At 37.0% G+C, this 13,612-nt stretch overlaps 1 protein-coding gene across 2 annotated transcripts in view; it reads right to left on the bottom strand.

Moving 5' to 3' along the window:
- Positions 1–13,612, bottom strand: part of NUBPL (NUBP iron-sulfur cluster assembly factor, mitochondrial) — a 227,468-nt gene that overhangs the window by 123,800 nt on the left and 90,056 nt on the right. Inside the window, exons 5-6 of one of the 2 annotated variants that reach the window (XM_065906714.1) lie at positions 10,806–10,845; positions 10,623–10,713 (exon numbers count right to left, since the gene is read on the bottom strand). In XM_065906714.1, the coding sequence (XP_065762786.1) occupies positions 10,623–10,713; positions 10,806–10,845 (131 nt within the window). The remainder of the gene's footprint in view (positions 1–10,622; positions 10,714–10,805; positions 10,846–13,612) is intronic. The other variant, XM_065906715.1, reaches the window with a different exon arrangement.

Below are 13,612 nucleotides of genomic sequence, written 5' to 3'. Positions count from 1 at the left end.
TACTAAAGGTTGCCAGACTTAGCAAAAAAAAGATAGAGGACACTAACTCAGTTAAGTATGAATATCAGAAATACAATGAATACTTTTTTAGTGTGAACATGACCCAAGCAATATTTGGGACATATCCATACTGAAAACTTATTCACTGTGTATCTGACACCCAAACTTAACTAGGTATACCTTGCATTTTATCTAGCAACCCTATTACCATCCAACCATGAGATAACTTGATCCTTGATGTTTTTCTCACTTTGAGAGAAATGTGCCTTTCTTCAACAACACCAAATTTTCAAATAAGGAAGGAAGGAAGGCCCAACCCTGCTAATGCCCCTCCCTTCCCTAACAAAATTATTTGAAATTTTCTACACTTGTTCCTCCCAAGCTACTGAACCACTTCTTTCCCATAAAGTATGATTCTCAATTATGTGATGCCTCCAATTTTACACTCAGCCTCCTGATCACTCCTGACTGCTGTCTTCCAGGAAACCAGGCCTTGAATTTAATGTTTCCTTCATTAATGCCCTGGATGTGTTTCCTGTCTGGACTTTCGGCCATGCTGATCCTGGATCCAACAACAGGCTTCGCCTATGTCAGCTTTCAGGCTTTGAAGAGTTGCTAAAGACAGTCACAAAAACTCACCAAACCTAAAAAATCATATTTAGCATCCAGGGGGCCTCGGCTGTTGCACAGGGCTCATTTCTCTCATCTTTTATTCCTCTGAAAGCAGTTCAAAAGCACTGCCTCTAGCCCAAGGTATAACCAAGTTTGATTTCAGAACCACCAGCATTAATAAAACTCACCTGGGATAATCTATCAAAAATGTAAACTCCTTGACCCTCCTTTGGACCTAGTGAGGAACATGTTCAAGTGGGGAAGTGGGATGGGAAGGCTACAAATTTGAATTTTCAACTAGCTCCCCAGACGATTTTTATAAATACAGAAATTTGTGAACCAAATTTGCTCACCTGAGTGAACTCACTATCTTTCTCCTTCCACTGAGAAGATCCAGGAAATAACAATTTTGGTTAACCTCTTTTTAGTGTCAGTTATGATGGGGTTCCCTCATCTGTTCTTCTTTTCATTCTACTCACCAAACTTGGACTGAAAACTTATTTTCCATAAATAATCCATAACCTTTTAATCCCCTTCCCTCTCTTTCATAATATACCTCTTTCAAGAATCCTCTCATTTTCTCATCTTCAGTCCTTCTACACTATATTCTGCACTTTGGAAAAGGTATGCCTGCCCTACTTGGAAAACAAATGTAAAGGGTTTTCATTTGATACCATTCCTCCTTAAGCTTCCACCCTGTTTTTCTTTCCTTTTCCCCACCACTGCTGAATGGCCTATTTTATATTATGGGCTTTATACAACTCTACCTCCAAGATCCTGTTATAAATTCATTCTTAAACATCTATCATCTGACATTTTTCATTCACTATACTACTAAAAGATCATAAATGGTTACCTACCATCTATTATTTCTTGCCCTTTTTCAATCCTCACTCTCACTGATCTATTTTTCTTGAAACTAGTGGTTCCCAAACTTATCTACACAGTGTAATCAGATGGAAGGTTCCAAAAACACTGATGCCTAGGTAACACCCCAAGAGTCTATGATTTACTCTGTCTTGGGTGTGACCTGAAATTTGAAAATTTTTAAAAATTCCCAAATGACTCTACTATGCAGATATGTTGAAAAACCATGGCTGCAAACACTTTATGACATTAGTATCCTTAGTTCTTTTCCTATTTGAACTACTTTTCTTCTTGACTAATTCCTTTTCCTCACAAAATCACCACCTCAAACTAGGAATATTAACCAAAGAGAATTCTGCTACTATAATTGATATAACTGAAGTCATGAAATTAGAAGAGATGTCTCAGGGAGGATGGTGGTGATTATGACAATAATAATGAACCTAATATCAACAAATCTAATACCCTACTTATTAAAAGATATATTATTATTTTACGTCAGAAGAAAAGAGGGGAAACACCTACGATGAGGAGTCTCAATAGAAGAAACTTTCATAAAGTTGGGGCCCTAAAAGACTAAACTCTCTTCAACTAAAGGTAAATAAAACATAAATCCTCAAGTGAGAAATAAATTTCAAGGAAATATGCACCTCTCCAGGCTGTGGCAGAAGGCAAAAAAATACCTCCTAAAGACAATGAATCAAAATTGGTACCCATGGAGCTTTCCATCTGAATTCTGACCACCAGACTGGTCCCAAAAACCTTTAACAGATAATTCTACTTAAAGTTGCCTCAAGGGGTGGAGGTGGGAGGGAGGCTCAAGAGGGAGAGGATGTGTGTATAACTATGGGTGGTTCCTGTTGATGAACGGCAGAAACGAACACAACATTATAAAGCAATTATCCTCCAATTAAAACTAAATTTTAAAAACAAATAGTTGCCTCTGAAAACGCCCCAGATGAATGAAGAAACAACACAAAATATCTCTGGAAGAACCAGAATTCAAGCCACAGATAAAGGAATTCTGAGAAGTTATCACTCATAAGATGCATTCTGATTAGAAAATGTTAAAATCTAGAGAAAATCTAATTTGTATTAAGGTTGACAAAATACAGTAATAACATGGCACACTTATATAACAATTACTATGCTTTCTAAGCATATTACACATATAAACTCACTTAATTTTCATAATGTGGTAGATACTATTAACCCATTATACTGGTAAGGAAACTAAAGCCCAGAGAGCTTTCTGCCCAAGGATATACAGTTTTTACATGTGTGGTAAGTCAGGCAGTTGAGGCTCCATCGTCCATGCCCTTAGGTACTGAGCTATGGACATCAATTAGACAAATTAGGGCAGATTTCTTATTGGAAATAATGAAAAGCAGAAGACAATGAAACAGCACCAGATAGTCAATATGGAAATCAAACTGATTATATTCTTAGGAGTCAAAGATGGAGCAGTTCTATATGCTCCTAATTGCAAAATGCTCAAAATTGCAAAATTTCTTAAATTGAAGAAAATAGGGGGAAACACTAGGCCATTCAGGTGACCTAAACCAAATCCCTTATGATTATACAGTGGAGGTGACAAATAGATTCAAGGAATTAGATCTGGTAGAGTGCCTGAAGAACTATGGACAGAGGTTTGTAATGTTGTACAGGAGGCCGTGACCAAAACCATCCAAAAGAAAAAGAAATAGAAAAAGGCAAAGTGGTTGTCTAAGGAGGCTTTACATAAAATGGAGAAAAGAAGGGAAACAAAATGCAAGGGAGAAAGAGAAAGATATACCCAACTGAAGGAAGAGTTCCAGAGAATAGCAAGGAGAGATAAGAAAGCCTTCTTAAGTGAACAATGCATAGAAATAAGAGGAAAACAATAGAATGATAAAGACTACAGATCTATTCAAGAAAATTGGAGATTTCAAGGGACTATTTCACACGAGGATGGGCACAATAAAGGACAAAAACAGTAAAGAACTAAAACAAGCAGAGGAGATTAAGAAGTGGCAAGAACACACAGAAGAATTATACAAAAAAAGTCTTAATGATCTGGATAACCATGATGGTGTGGTCGCTCACCTAGAGCTAGAAATCCTGGAGCATTACTTGAGAGAAGCATTACTACAAACAAAGCTAGTGGAGGTGATGGAATTCCAGCTGAGCTATTTAAAATTTTTAAAGGTGATGCTATTAAAGTGCTGTGCTCAATATGTCAGCAAATTTGGAAAACTCAGCAGTGGCCATGGGATTGGAAAAAGTCAGTTTTCATACCAATCCCAAAGAAGGGCAATGCCAAAGAATATTCAAACTACTGTACAACTGCACTCATTTCACATGTTAACAAGGTTATGCTCAATATCCTTCAAGCTAGGCTTCAGTAGTACACGAACCAAGAACTTCCAGATGTACAAACTGGGTTTAGAAAAGGCAGAGGAACCAGAGATAAAAATTGCCAACATTTGCTGGATCATCAAGAAAGCAAGAAAATTCAAGAAAATATATCTACTTCTATTTCACTGACTAAAATTCTTAGAGATGGGAATACCAGACTATCTTACCTGTCTCCTGAGAAACCTGTATGTGGTTCAAGAAGCAACAGCTAGAACTGGGTACAGAACAATGGACGGGTTCAAAATTGAGCAAGGAGTACCACAAGGCTGCATATTGTCATCCTGCTTATCTAACTTACATGCAGAGTACATCGTGTGAATGCCAGGTGGGATGAATCACAACTTGAAATCAATATTGCCGGAAGAAATATCAACAACCTCAGATATGCAGATGATACCACTCTAAAGGCAGAAATTGAAGAGGAACTAAAGAGCCTCTTGATGAGGGTGAAAGAAGAGACTGAAAAAACTGGCTTAAAACTCCACATTCAAAAAACTTAAGATACGGCATCTGGTCCCATCACTTCATAGCAAATAGAAGTGGAAAAAGTGGAAGCAGTGACAGATTTTATTTTCTTGGGCTCCAAAAGCACTGTGGACGTTGACTGCAGCCATGAAATTAAAAGACACTTGCTCCTTGGAAGGAAAGCTATGACAAACCTAGATAGCATATTAAAAATCAGATATATCACTTTGCCAACAAAGGTCCATATAATCAAAGCTCTGGTTTTTCCAGTAGTCACATACAGATGTGAGAATTGGACCATAAAGAAGGGTGAGCACCAAAGAACTGATGCTTTTGGAGTACCACGGACTGCAAGGTAATCAAACCAGTCAATCTTAAAGAAAATCAACCCTGAATACTTATTAGAAGGATGATGCTGAAGCTGAAGCTCCAGTACTTTGGCTACCTGATTAGGAAGAGCTGGGTCATTGGGAAAGACCTTGATGCTGGGAAAGATTAAAGGCAAAAGGTAGTGGCAGAGGATGAAAGGGTTAGACAGCATCACCAACCCAGTTAGACAGCATCATCGACTCAATGGACATAAATTTAAGCAAACTCCAGGGGATAAAGGAGGACAGAGAAGCCTGGTGTGCTGCAGTCCACTGGGTCACAAAGAGTTGGACACGACTTAGCAGCTGAAGAACAACAAATCCTAATGAAAATAGTAGTATGCTTTTCCACAAAATTGATAAGTTGAATATGAAAATTATATAGAAATGTGAAAAAACCTAAAGTAGTCAAAGTAATCTTAAGAAAGAACAAAGCTGGGGGACTCTCACTTTCTGATATTAATAAGCCTTCTAAAGAGCTACAATCATTAAGACAATATAGTTTTACTGTAAGGATTCAACTATTACTGGAACACAACAGTGTCCAGAGATAGACCCTTATACATAAGCTTAATTGATTTTTGTCTAATGTAACAAGTCAATTCAATGGGGAAAGGGAAGTCTTCTAAACAAATAATGCTAGAAAAATTAGATAAACTATTATAATGTGTATTTTCCAATACCACCAAGCAATTAAGTTAACTCTGACACTATCTACCTGGAGATAGCATTAGATTCCATACTAAGGGCTTAGTCCCACAAGACTGCACCCAATTCAGATGCCAATCACAAATCCAGGCTGTTACATGTGCTTTTGGGCTAACTGGGTATTAATCAGAGGTTCTCAAGATCCCTCTCCTTAAGTTCAATTACAAGCACATCTCATTTTATTATGCTTCACAGATACTGCATTTTTTACAAATTGAAGTTATGTGGCAAACCTGCATCAAGCAAGTCTACCAGGACCGTTTTTCCACGTGAGCATTTACTCACTTTGTGTCTCTACATCACATTTTGATAATCTTTACAATATTTCAAACTTTTTCATTATTACTGTATTTGTCACTGTGACCTGTGATCACTGACCTTTGATGTCACTATTGTAAAAAGATTATGACTTGCTGAAGGCTCAGATGATGGTTAATGCTTTCCAGCAATAAAGTATTTCTTAATTAAGATAACGTATAATTTTTTTTTAGACATAATGCTACTGTATACTTAACAGACTAAAGTACAATGAAACACAACTCTTTGTGCACTGGGAAACAAAGAAGTTTGTGTAATGGCTTTATTGTGATACTCTCTTCATTGTACTGGACTGGAACCAAACTTAAAATATCTGAGGTGTGCCTGTATTGTACTTGAGCAGCTCACAGAACTCAGAGAAATGTTTACTTACATTTCCCAGTTTATTATAAAGGGTATAGGATGCAGATGAAAGGGCAGATGAAGAGGTGGTAAGTACACAGGGCAAGGCTCAGAAGGGCTCTGAGCACCTTCTGTCCCCTGGAGTTAGGGTATACAACCCACCCAGCACATGGATGTGTTTTACAACCCAGAAGCTCATCAAATCTTGTTCAAGAGTTTTTACAGCATTTAATCTGCAATCCACCCCACATCCCCTTCCCAGAGGTAGGCAGGTGAGGTGGAAAATTCTAACTCTCTAAATACTTGATCTTCTGGTGACCAGTCCCATCTGAGGCTATCTAGAGATTCCACCCTAAGACATCTCCCTAGCATGAACCAGCCGGTGTGGTCAACAAGGGGCTCCTTAAGAAAGACAAAGGACAAATCTACCACTCAGGAAATTCCAAGGGTTTAGGGAGCTTTGTGTCAGAACCAAAGGATAAAGAATAAATGTATTTCCTGTTATCACATAACAACGAAAAATATAAACCTTGATCATTATCTCACTTTACACATGAAAATTAATATATACAAGCCAGACCTATAAATTTTAAGAGAAAAGAAATATACACAAGTATCTTTACAACCTTGGGGTAGACAGGCAAAGATTTCCTACAGAGAACACAAACAGCACTAAGCATTAAACAAAAATTTTTGATAAATTGGATTTCATGAAAATTTAAAACTTCAGCTCATCAAAAGGCAAGCCACAGACTGGGAGAAATATTCCCAATATATGTATCTGGCAATGGACTCATAGCCAGAATACTCAATTGTAAGAAGAGAAATGAGCCCAAAAAAGTGAAGGACTTGAACATACACTTTATGAAAGAAGATACAGCAATATCTAACATGCACATGAAAAGGGGCTTAACATCATTGACCATCAGGGAAGCACAAACTGAAACCATCAGAAGACATCATTTTTATAGCCACCAGTGAAGAGAATGATAACACACACAAAAAAGATGTGAAACAATTGGAATCTTTATGAATACTTGTATAAGTATTTACAGCAGCATTATTCATAATAGCCAAAAACTGGAGACTATACAATTGTCTATCATCAGAAGAATAAATAAACAAAATTGGGTTATATTCATGCAAGGGAATTACTACTCAGCAATAAAAAGGCCTCAGCTACTGATACATGCTACAAGGATGATTTTTAAAGCGTTAGGCTAAAAAAACAAATGAGATGCAAAAGGGAATTATACTATAAGGTTCCCTTTCTATGAAGTATAAGAACACACAAAACTCACTTAGAATGACAGAAATCACAACAGTGATGGCCTACGGGAGCCCAAGGAAACTTTCTAGGGAGGGATAAAAATGTTCTCTATCTTGACTGGGGTGTGGTTACATACTTATATATGTTTATTAAAAAATCATTGAACTCCATACATAAGATATGTGCATCCTACTATATCTGTAAGCTTAACTCAGTAAAACACTGAAAGACAGGAAAAAGAACTTTTAAAACAGATTTTAGCTCAAGATGGCAGACTGACCACAAGTACTTATCATCTCCCCACAAATTAGTATCTGAGATGAGATAGGAGAAGAGCATCTGAAACATTGGTATTCTATTTATTTTGTCCTAAGTGATGAATATAAAGGTATTTTCTCTTTGGGATAAACCATCTATCTGGACCATTATGTACATGTATACATGCTATATTCTGTACATGTATACATGCTATATTCTGTACATGTGTTACATTCAATTTTTTTTTAATTGGCCAATGAACCAGGTACCCTCCACAATTCACTGCTAAATAGAGCATCAAGAAATGAAGGAAATTTATTGCTGACGGTAGCCTTCAAGGCTCCTCTGTCCATGGGATTTTTCAGGTAAGAATACTGGAGTGGTTGCCATTTCCTTTTCGAGAGGATCTTCCCAACCCAGCGATCAAACCTGAGTCTCCTGTGTCTCCTGCACAGAGCATCTAACCAGCTACTGTATTTTCACAAAGCATGCTCCTCAGAACACCAACCTTTGGCCTGTAGTTCTGTGTCTCTTCTCACTGACTTGAATCTCTAAGTGTCTGATTACTGTAGAAAGTGGAAGAATTTCCACCTTCTTGTGGCCATCCATAAAGCTTTAGGAGGAATTCTGAATCATTTCCTGTTGAGATTTCTAACCCTAACATAGGAGGGAGAAAACTGATAATGACAGTGAAAAAATGTTGCCTACCATATCAGTAAACCAAGGATTTACAGCCATCAAGCCATTGCATGGTAGCCTCCCTGACAGTTAGCCCTGAGGGAACTCAGGATAGAAACAGGATGCCTGTCATCTAGCAATCTGTCAACTGCTGCAGCCACCCGGACGGTGCACCCTGAGCAACCTCAGAAGGAGAAAGCACAGGATACTGGCCGCAGAGAACTGAGGGCCCCAGAGAACTGAGGGATGATTTCAGTGAGCCCAAACTCTGGCATCTTCCTGTACATAAACAAGCACTAAATTCCTTAACTTGAGATATGTGGTTTTCCTTAGTAATAGTAATTTTTTTCTTTAACTTTTGTATTTTATACTGGAGTATAGCCAATTAACAGTGTTGAGTTTCAGGAGGACAGCAAAGGAACTAAGCCATAAATATACATGTATCCATTCTCCCCAAATTAACGGTAATCTTTTGATGTTCTGACTACCTGGAAAACTTTGCTGCAAAACCTCATATATCTTGGCTCCTCCTGAAGAAGGAATTCATAGGGCCTGGACTCCATCTCAGGCCTGTTCATGCAGATCATGCTCGGCCACCTCTCCAATGGACTCTGAACGCTGTGTTTAGTGTCTATGGAAACCACAACAGAAGGACAAGTCTCCCTCCAGACAGGGGAATCTTGAAGATCATATCCAGGTTACTCATCGCCTAAGAGAACATACACTAATCACCCCTTCCTCCAGACAGGCCATAAATTTTTCTGTACCTATTGGAGTGTAACCTCGTGCTTATTGATTATTGGCTAATTGTTTAACTGTCTGAGCACATGGCACATAAGTGATGGGGTTATTGGGATTGTATTTACCCTTCCTTAGTTTATGTAACTCCCAAGGAATTTGGGGTGGTGGGTTCGGACACATACACAAGGGGTATAAGAGATTTTCACAAATGCTGGTTGGGGTCCTTGGCTAAGAGGAGACTCTGCCTTGGGTCCACTGGTGTAATAAACTGCACTTCACTATCTGCATTGTCCTTCTGAGTGAGTTTGTTTCCCAGAACTCGTGGCTACAACACTCCCTTACCGCTTCGAAGCAGTCGCTTAGAGTTATCTGAGAGATTGCATCCCAGGATTAAGTCCTCAGTTTTGCCCACCAAATAAAACATAATTCTCAACTTATAGCTTGTACTTTTTATCAGTCAACAATATTAAATCAGAATTCTCCTTCTGTGTTTCCAAATTTTCATTGACTCTAATTATAAACTGAATAAAAATTGTTATAAAATTTCCTTAAAGGGGAAAAAAAAAGCTGGTTTAATCCACAAAAATAAAGGTCAAGATCACAGAATGGACAGGATGTTGTTAGGAGTATAACTGAAATAACCAACTATGGGATCTGAGTGTAAAAGAGAAAGAAATGTAGCCAAGAGACTTAAATGTGCTGAGAAAATAGAAAGATTGTGGGAACAAAGATCAGAAAGCAAATTTATCAGAACTCAAGTAGCAGAAAAATAAGACAAGATGTTACAGGGGAAGAAGAAGAGTTTCAGAGTTCAAGAAATATCTACTTACTTTAACAACTGGAAATTAATATAGGAGTACCTATGATTAGAACTGTTAACCTATGGCATGGTACCTGACCTAAAGTAAAACGTGAATAAATAAGGGGTAACTGTTGTGAGTCAGTGGAGAAAATGCAAAATACTTATAACCTAGAAGATAATTAACTATAAATGTACAGCAACTAAGAAAAAAATGAAATTTATTTCTATAAATAACACAGAGCCCATCTGATATTTTTAGATAATCCAATCAAATGTTCTCTTCCTTAAGGATAAATTAAAGTTGATTGGACAGTTACTATATATATAAATATATAGCCACATGTACTCAGAGTAAAATAAAATTTCATTTTCTTCTGAAGCAATTTTAAATCATAAACACGGTGGTTTAAATAATTTTTTCTACATTTGAGGAATTTCTACAATGCCCTTGTAACTCAATATGGCCACAATGAAATTAACCATAAATCTAAAGAAGACAGATTACTTATAAAATAGACATCCTCATTGTACTGCAGACTCAACAGAGTCTGAAGAGAGAAACAGAACAATATAAAATAAGACATTAGAGATTAGCACTAATAAGCAATGGGAAAGATTCAACCACATGACAGTGGAATTTGGTCTTGGCGCCACATAACTCATTATAAACTCAGTCTATCAACTGGATTCTTTTGCAAAACACCTCAAACATGACGAAACTTTAATGACCCCTCAATCAGCAAATATTTACCACAGTGTACCCATAATAAAATTCTACTTAAAGCAATTTTATTACCTGCCTCAACAGTTTCTCAATGGCTGACATTACCATAAGACCTCTCCAAACAAGGGGGGCAGTCTCTTCAACCAGGAAGCCCATGGACATGCTGCAGAAGGAAATCAAAAATACAACTAAATTACATAAGGTAATCAATATTATTCTGAAAACTAACATAAAGTAAAAAAAAAATATGCTCACCAAGCAATACCATAATTCAAAAGAGGCCGCATTAAGTTGCCTGAAATAGAAAAAAAACATCTTTTAGAAGAGTAAGTCACTATACATAAATATAATCATCAAACAGTGTCAAGTTAAAAATATAACTAAGCTATTGGAAGAAAAGCTATGATGAACCTAGACAATGTATTAAAAAGCAGAGACATCACTGTGCTGACAAAGGTCTGTATAGTCAAAGCTATGGTTTTTCCAGCAGTCATGAATGGATGTGAGAGTTGAACCATAAAGAACGCTGAGTGCCAAAGAATTGATACTTTCAACTGTGGTGCTGAAGAAGACTCTTGAGGGTCCTATGGACTGTAAGATCAAACCAGTCAATCTTAAAGGAAATCAACCCTGAATATTCACTGGAAGGACTGACACTGAAGATGAAGCTCCAATACTTTGGCCACTTGATGTGAAGAGCTGACTCATTAGAAAATACCCTGATGTTGGGAAAGATTGAAGGCAGAAGAAGAATGAAGTGACAGGATGAGATTAGCTGGATGTCATCACTGACTCAATGGACATGAGTCTGAGCAAACTCTAGGAGAGAGTGAAGGACAGGAAAGCCTGGTGTGCTGCAGTCCATGGGGTCCTGAAGAGTCAGACAGGACTTAGCAACTGAAAAACAACAAAACTACTCATATTGCTATTGTTAAATTAACACACCTCAATTTGCAAACATCATACCAAGCATACAACTAACACACCCAACAGATGCAACATCTAAAAACAGGTGTGATATAGTTTCAGAAACACTTCATCTATCATTTTCAGGTGTTCTAAAAAATAGCCTCAATAAGTAATTCTGTCCATCAATTTCTTACTTCAAATCTCAACATAATACAAGCCAAATGTGAAAAACATAAAACAAAATAGTATTCAATAATACAAGAATGAATGTTTCTCCTCTAGGATCAGGAGTAAGACAAGGATGCCCACTTTTGCCACTACTACTCAACATAATACTGAAAGTTACAGTCAGAGCAATGAGGCAAGACAAAGAAATAAATAGCATCCAAACTGCAAAGGAGGAAGTAAAGTTTCCTCATTTCACAGATATTATGATCTTATATATAAGACCCTAAAGATTCCACAAAGAAAACTATTGGAGCTAATAAGTAAATCTAGTAGAAGATACAAAGTTAAAATTAAAAAATCACTTTCTTTCTTATACACATGAACAATTTTAAAAGGAAATTATGAAAATCCCATTTATAACAGCATCAAAAAGAATAAATACTTTGGAATTAACTTAGTCAAGGAGATAAAAGACTTGTTAAATTAAAACTAAAATATTGCTGAAAGAAATGAAAGAAGACAAAAATAAAAACACATCCCGTGTTCATCAGCTGGAAGACTTAACATTAAGATGGCAATACTACCCAAAGTCACCTACAGATTCAATGCAATCCTTATCAAAATGCGGTTAACATTTTTGCAGAAATAAATCCATCCTAATATTCAGATGGAATCTCAAGGGATCCCCAATATGAAAATCAATCTTGAAAAAGAAGAACACAGCTTGAGGACTGATACTTCCTTATTTCAAAACTTACTACACAGCTACAGCAATCAAAACAGTGGGGTACTGGCATAAAGGCAGACATATAAACCAATGGAACAGAATAGAGACTCCAAAAATACACTCTCACTTATATAGTTAAACGATTTTTTCACAAGGAGACCAAAATCATTCAATGGGGAAAAACTGGGAAAATTGGGATATCCAAATGCAAAAGAATGAAATTGGACCATTATCTAACACAAAAAATGAACTCAAAATGGGTCAAAGCCCTAAATGGAAGAGCTATTAATTATAAAGCTCTTAGAAAACACAGGGCAAGAGTTTCATGCCATTGGATTTGGTGAGGCTTTCTTGGATACAACACCAAACGAGGGCAACAAAAGAAACAACAGACAAACTGGATGGAGTTCATGAAAGTTTGTAAATGTTGTGCATTGGGAGACAAAATCAATAGGGTGAAAAGGCAATCCACAAAACGGGAGAAAATATTTGTAAATCATTTATTTTAGAGATTAATACCCAGAACATAGAGAAAATTCTTAAAACTCAATAAAACAACAAAATTCAAAAATGGGCAAAGGAAGTGAACAGACATTTCTTCAAGGAAGATCTACAAATGGACAATAAACACATGAAAAAAAGTTCAACATCACTGACTGTTATTAAAATGTGAATCAAAATTACAATGAGAGCTCTCTTTTCATTTTGGTGGTGGGCTGGTTGAAGATGGAGTCCACTGAGGAAGGAAAGCCTGGGTCTTCAGCACCACATGTGCCAGCCCAGAAGCAGCAGTGTGAAAACCTCTATAACATCTGCAGACCCCTAAAAATTAAGGAGACTTTGATTTGGACATTCTCAGTAGGAATGGTTAAAGGCTAATGGGACCATAGAGAGATGCCGGATGCTTGACAGATCCTGATTCCGAGAGAGAAGCTGTTCATATGATACCAGAAAAATGAAATTTCAGGAAACTAGACTGGAGTCTCACTTCTTTTCCAGCCCGGAACTCTTGGGAGCTGTAATCCTGGATATACAGTAGATAATAATAGCATTTTTGTTTTATGCATGAAGGTGGATGATTCTTCAAATTAAAGATGGACACTGACTTTTCTCACCAGAAATTGTTTATAAGAATCAACTTGCAAAAATTTAAGAGGCAGTAAAAGAAAGAGTAAAATATTTTCTTCTATCATTCTTTGATTCTTTGCTAGATTGTAAACTCCATGAAAGCAGGATAACTTGCTGCTCTGTAATGCCT

Source organism: Muntiacus reevesi, chromosome 15 (assembly GCF_963930625.1).
Source record: "Muntiacus reevesi chromosome 15, mMunRee1.1, whole genome shotgun sequence".
Taxonomy (NCBI): domain Eukaryota; kingdom Metazoa; phylum Chordata; class Mammalia; order Artiodactyla; family Cervidae; genus Muntiacus; species Muntiacus reevesi.
The sequence above is the reverse complement of the archived record's forward strand: the minus strand, read 5'-3'. Positions and strand labels throughout refer to the sequence as shown.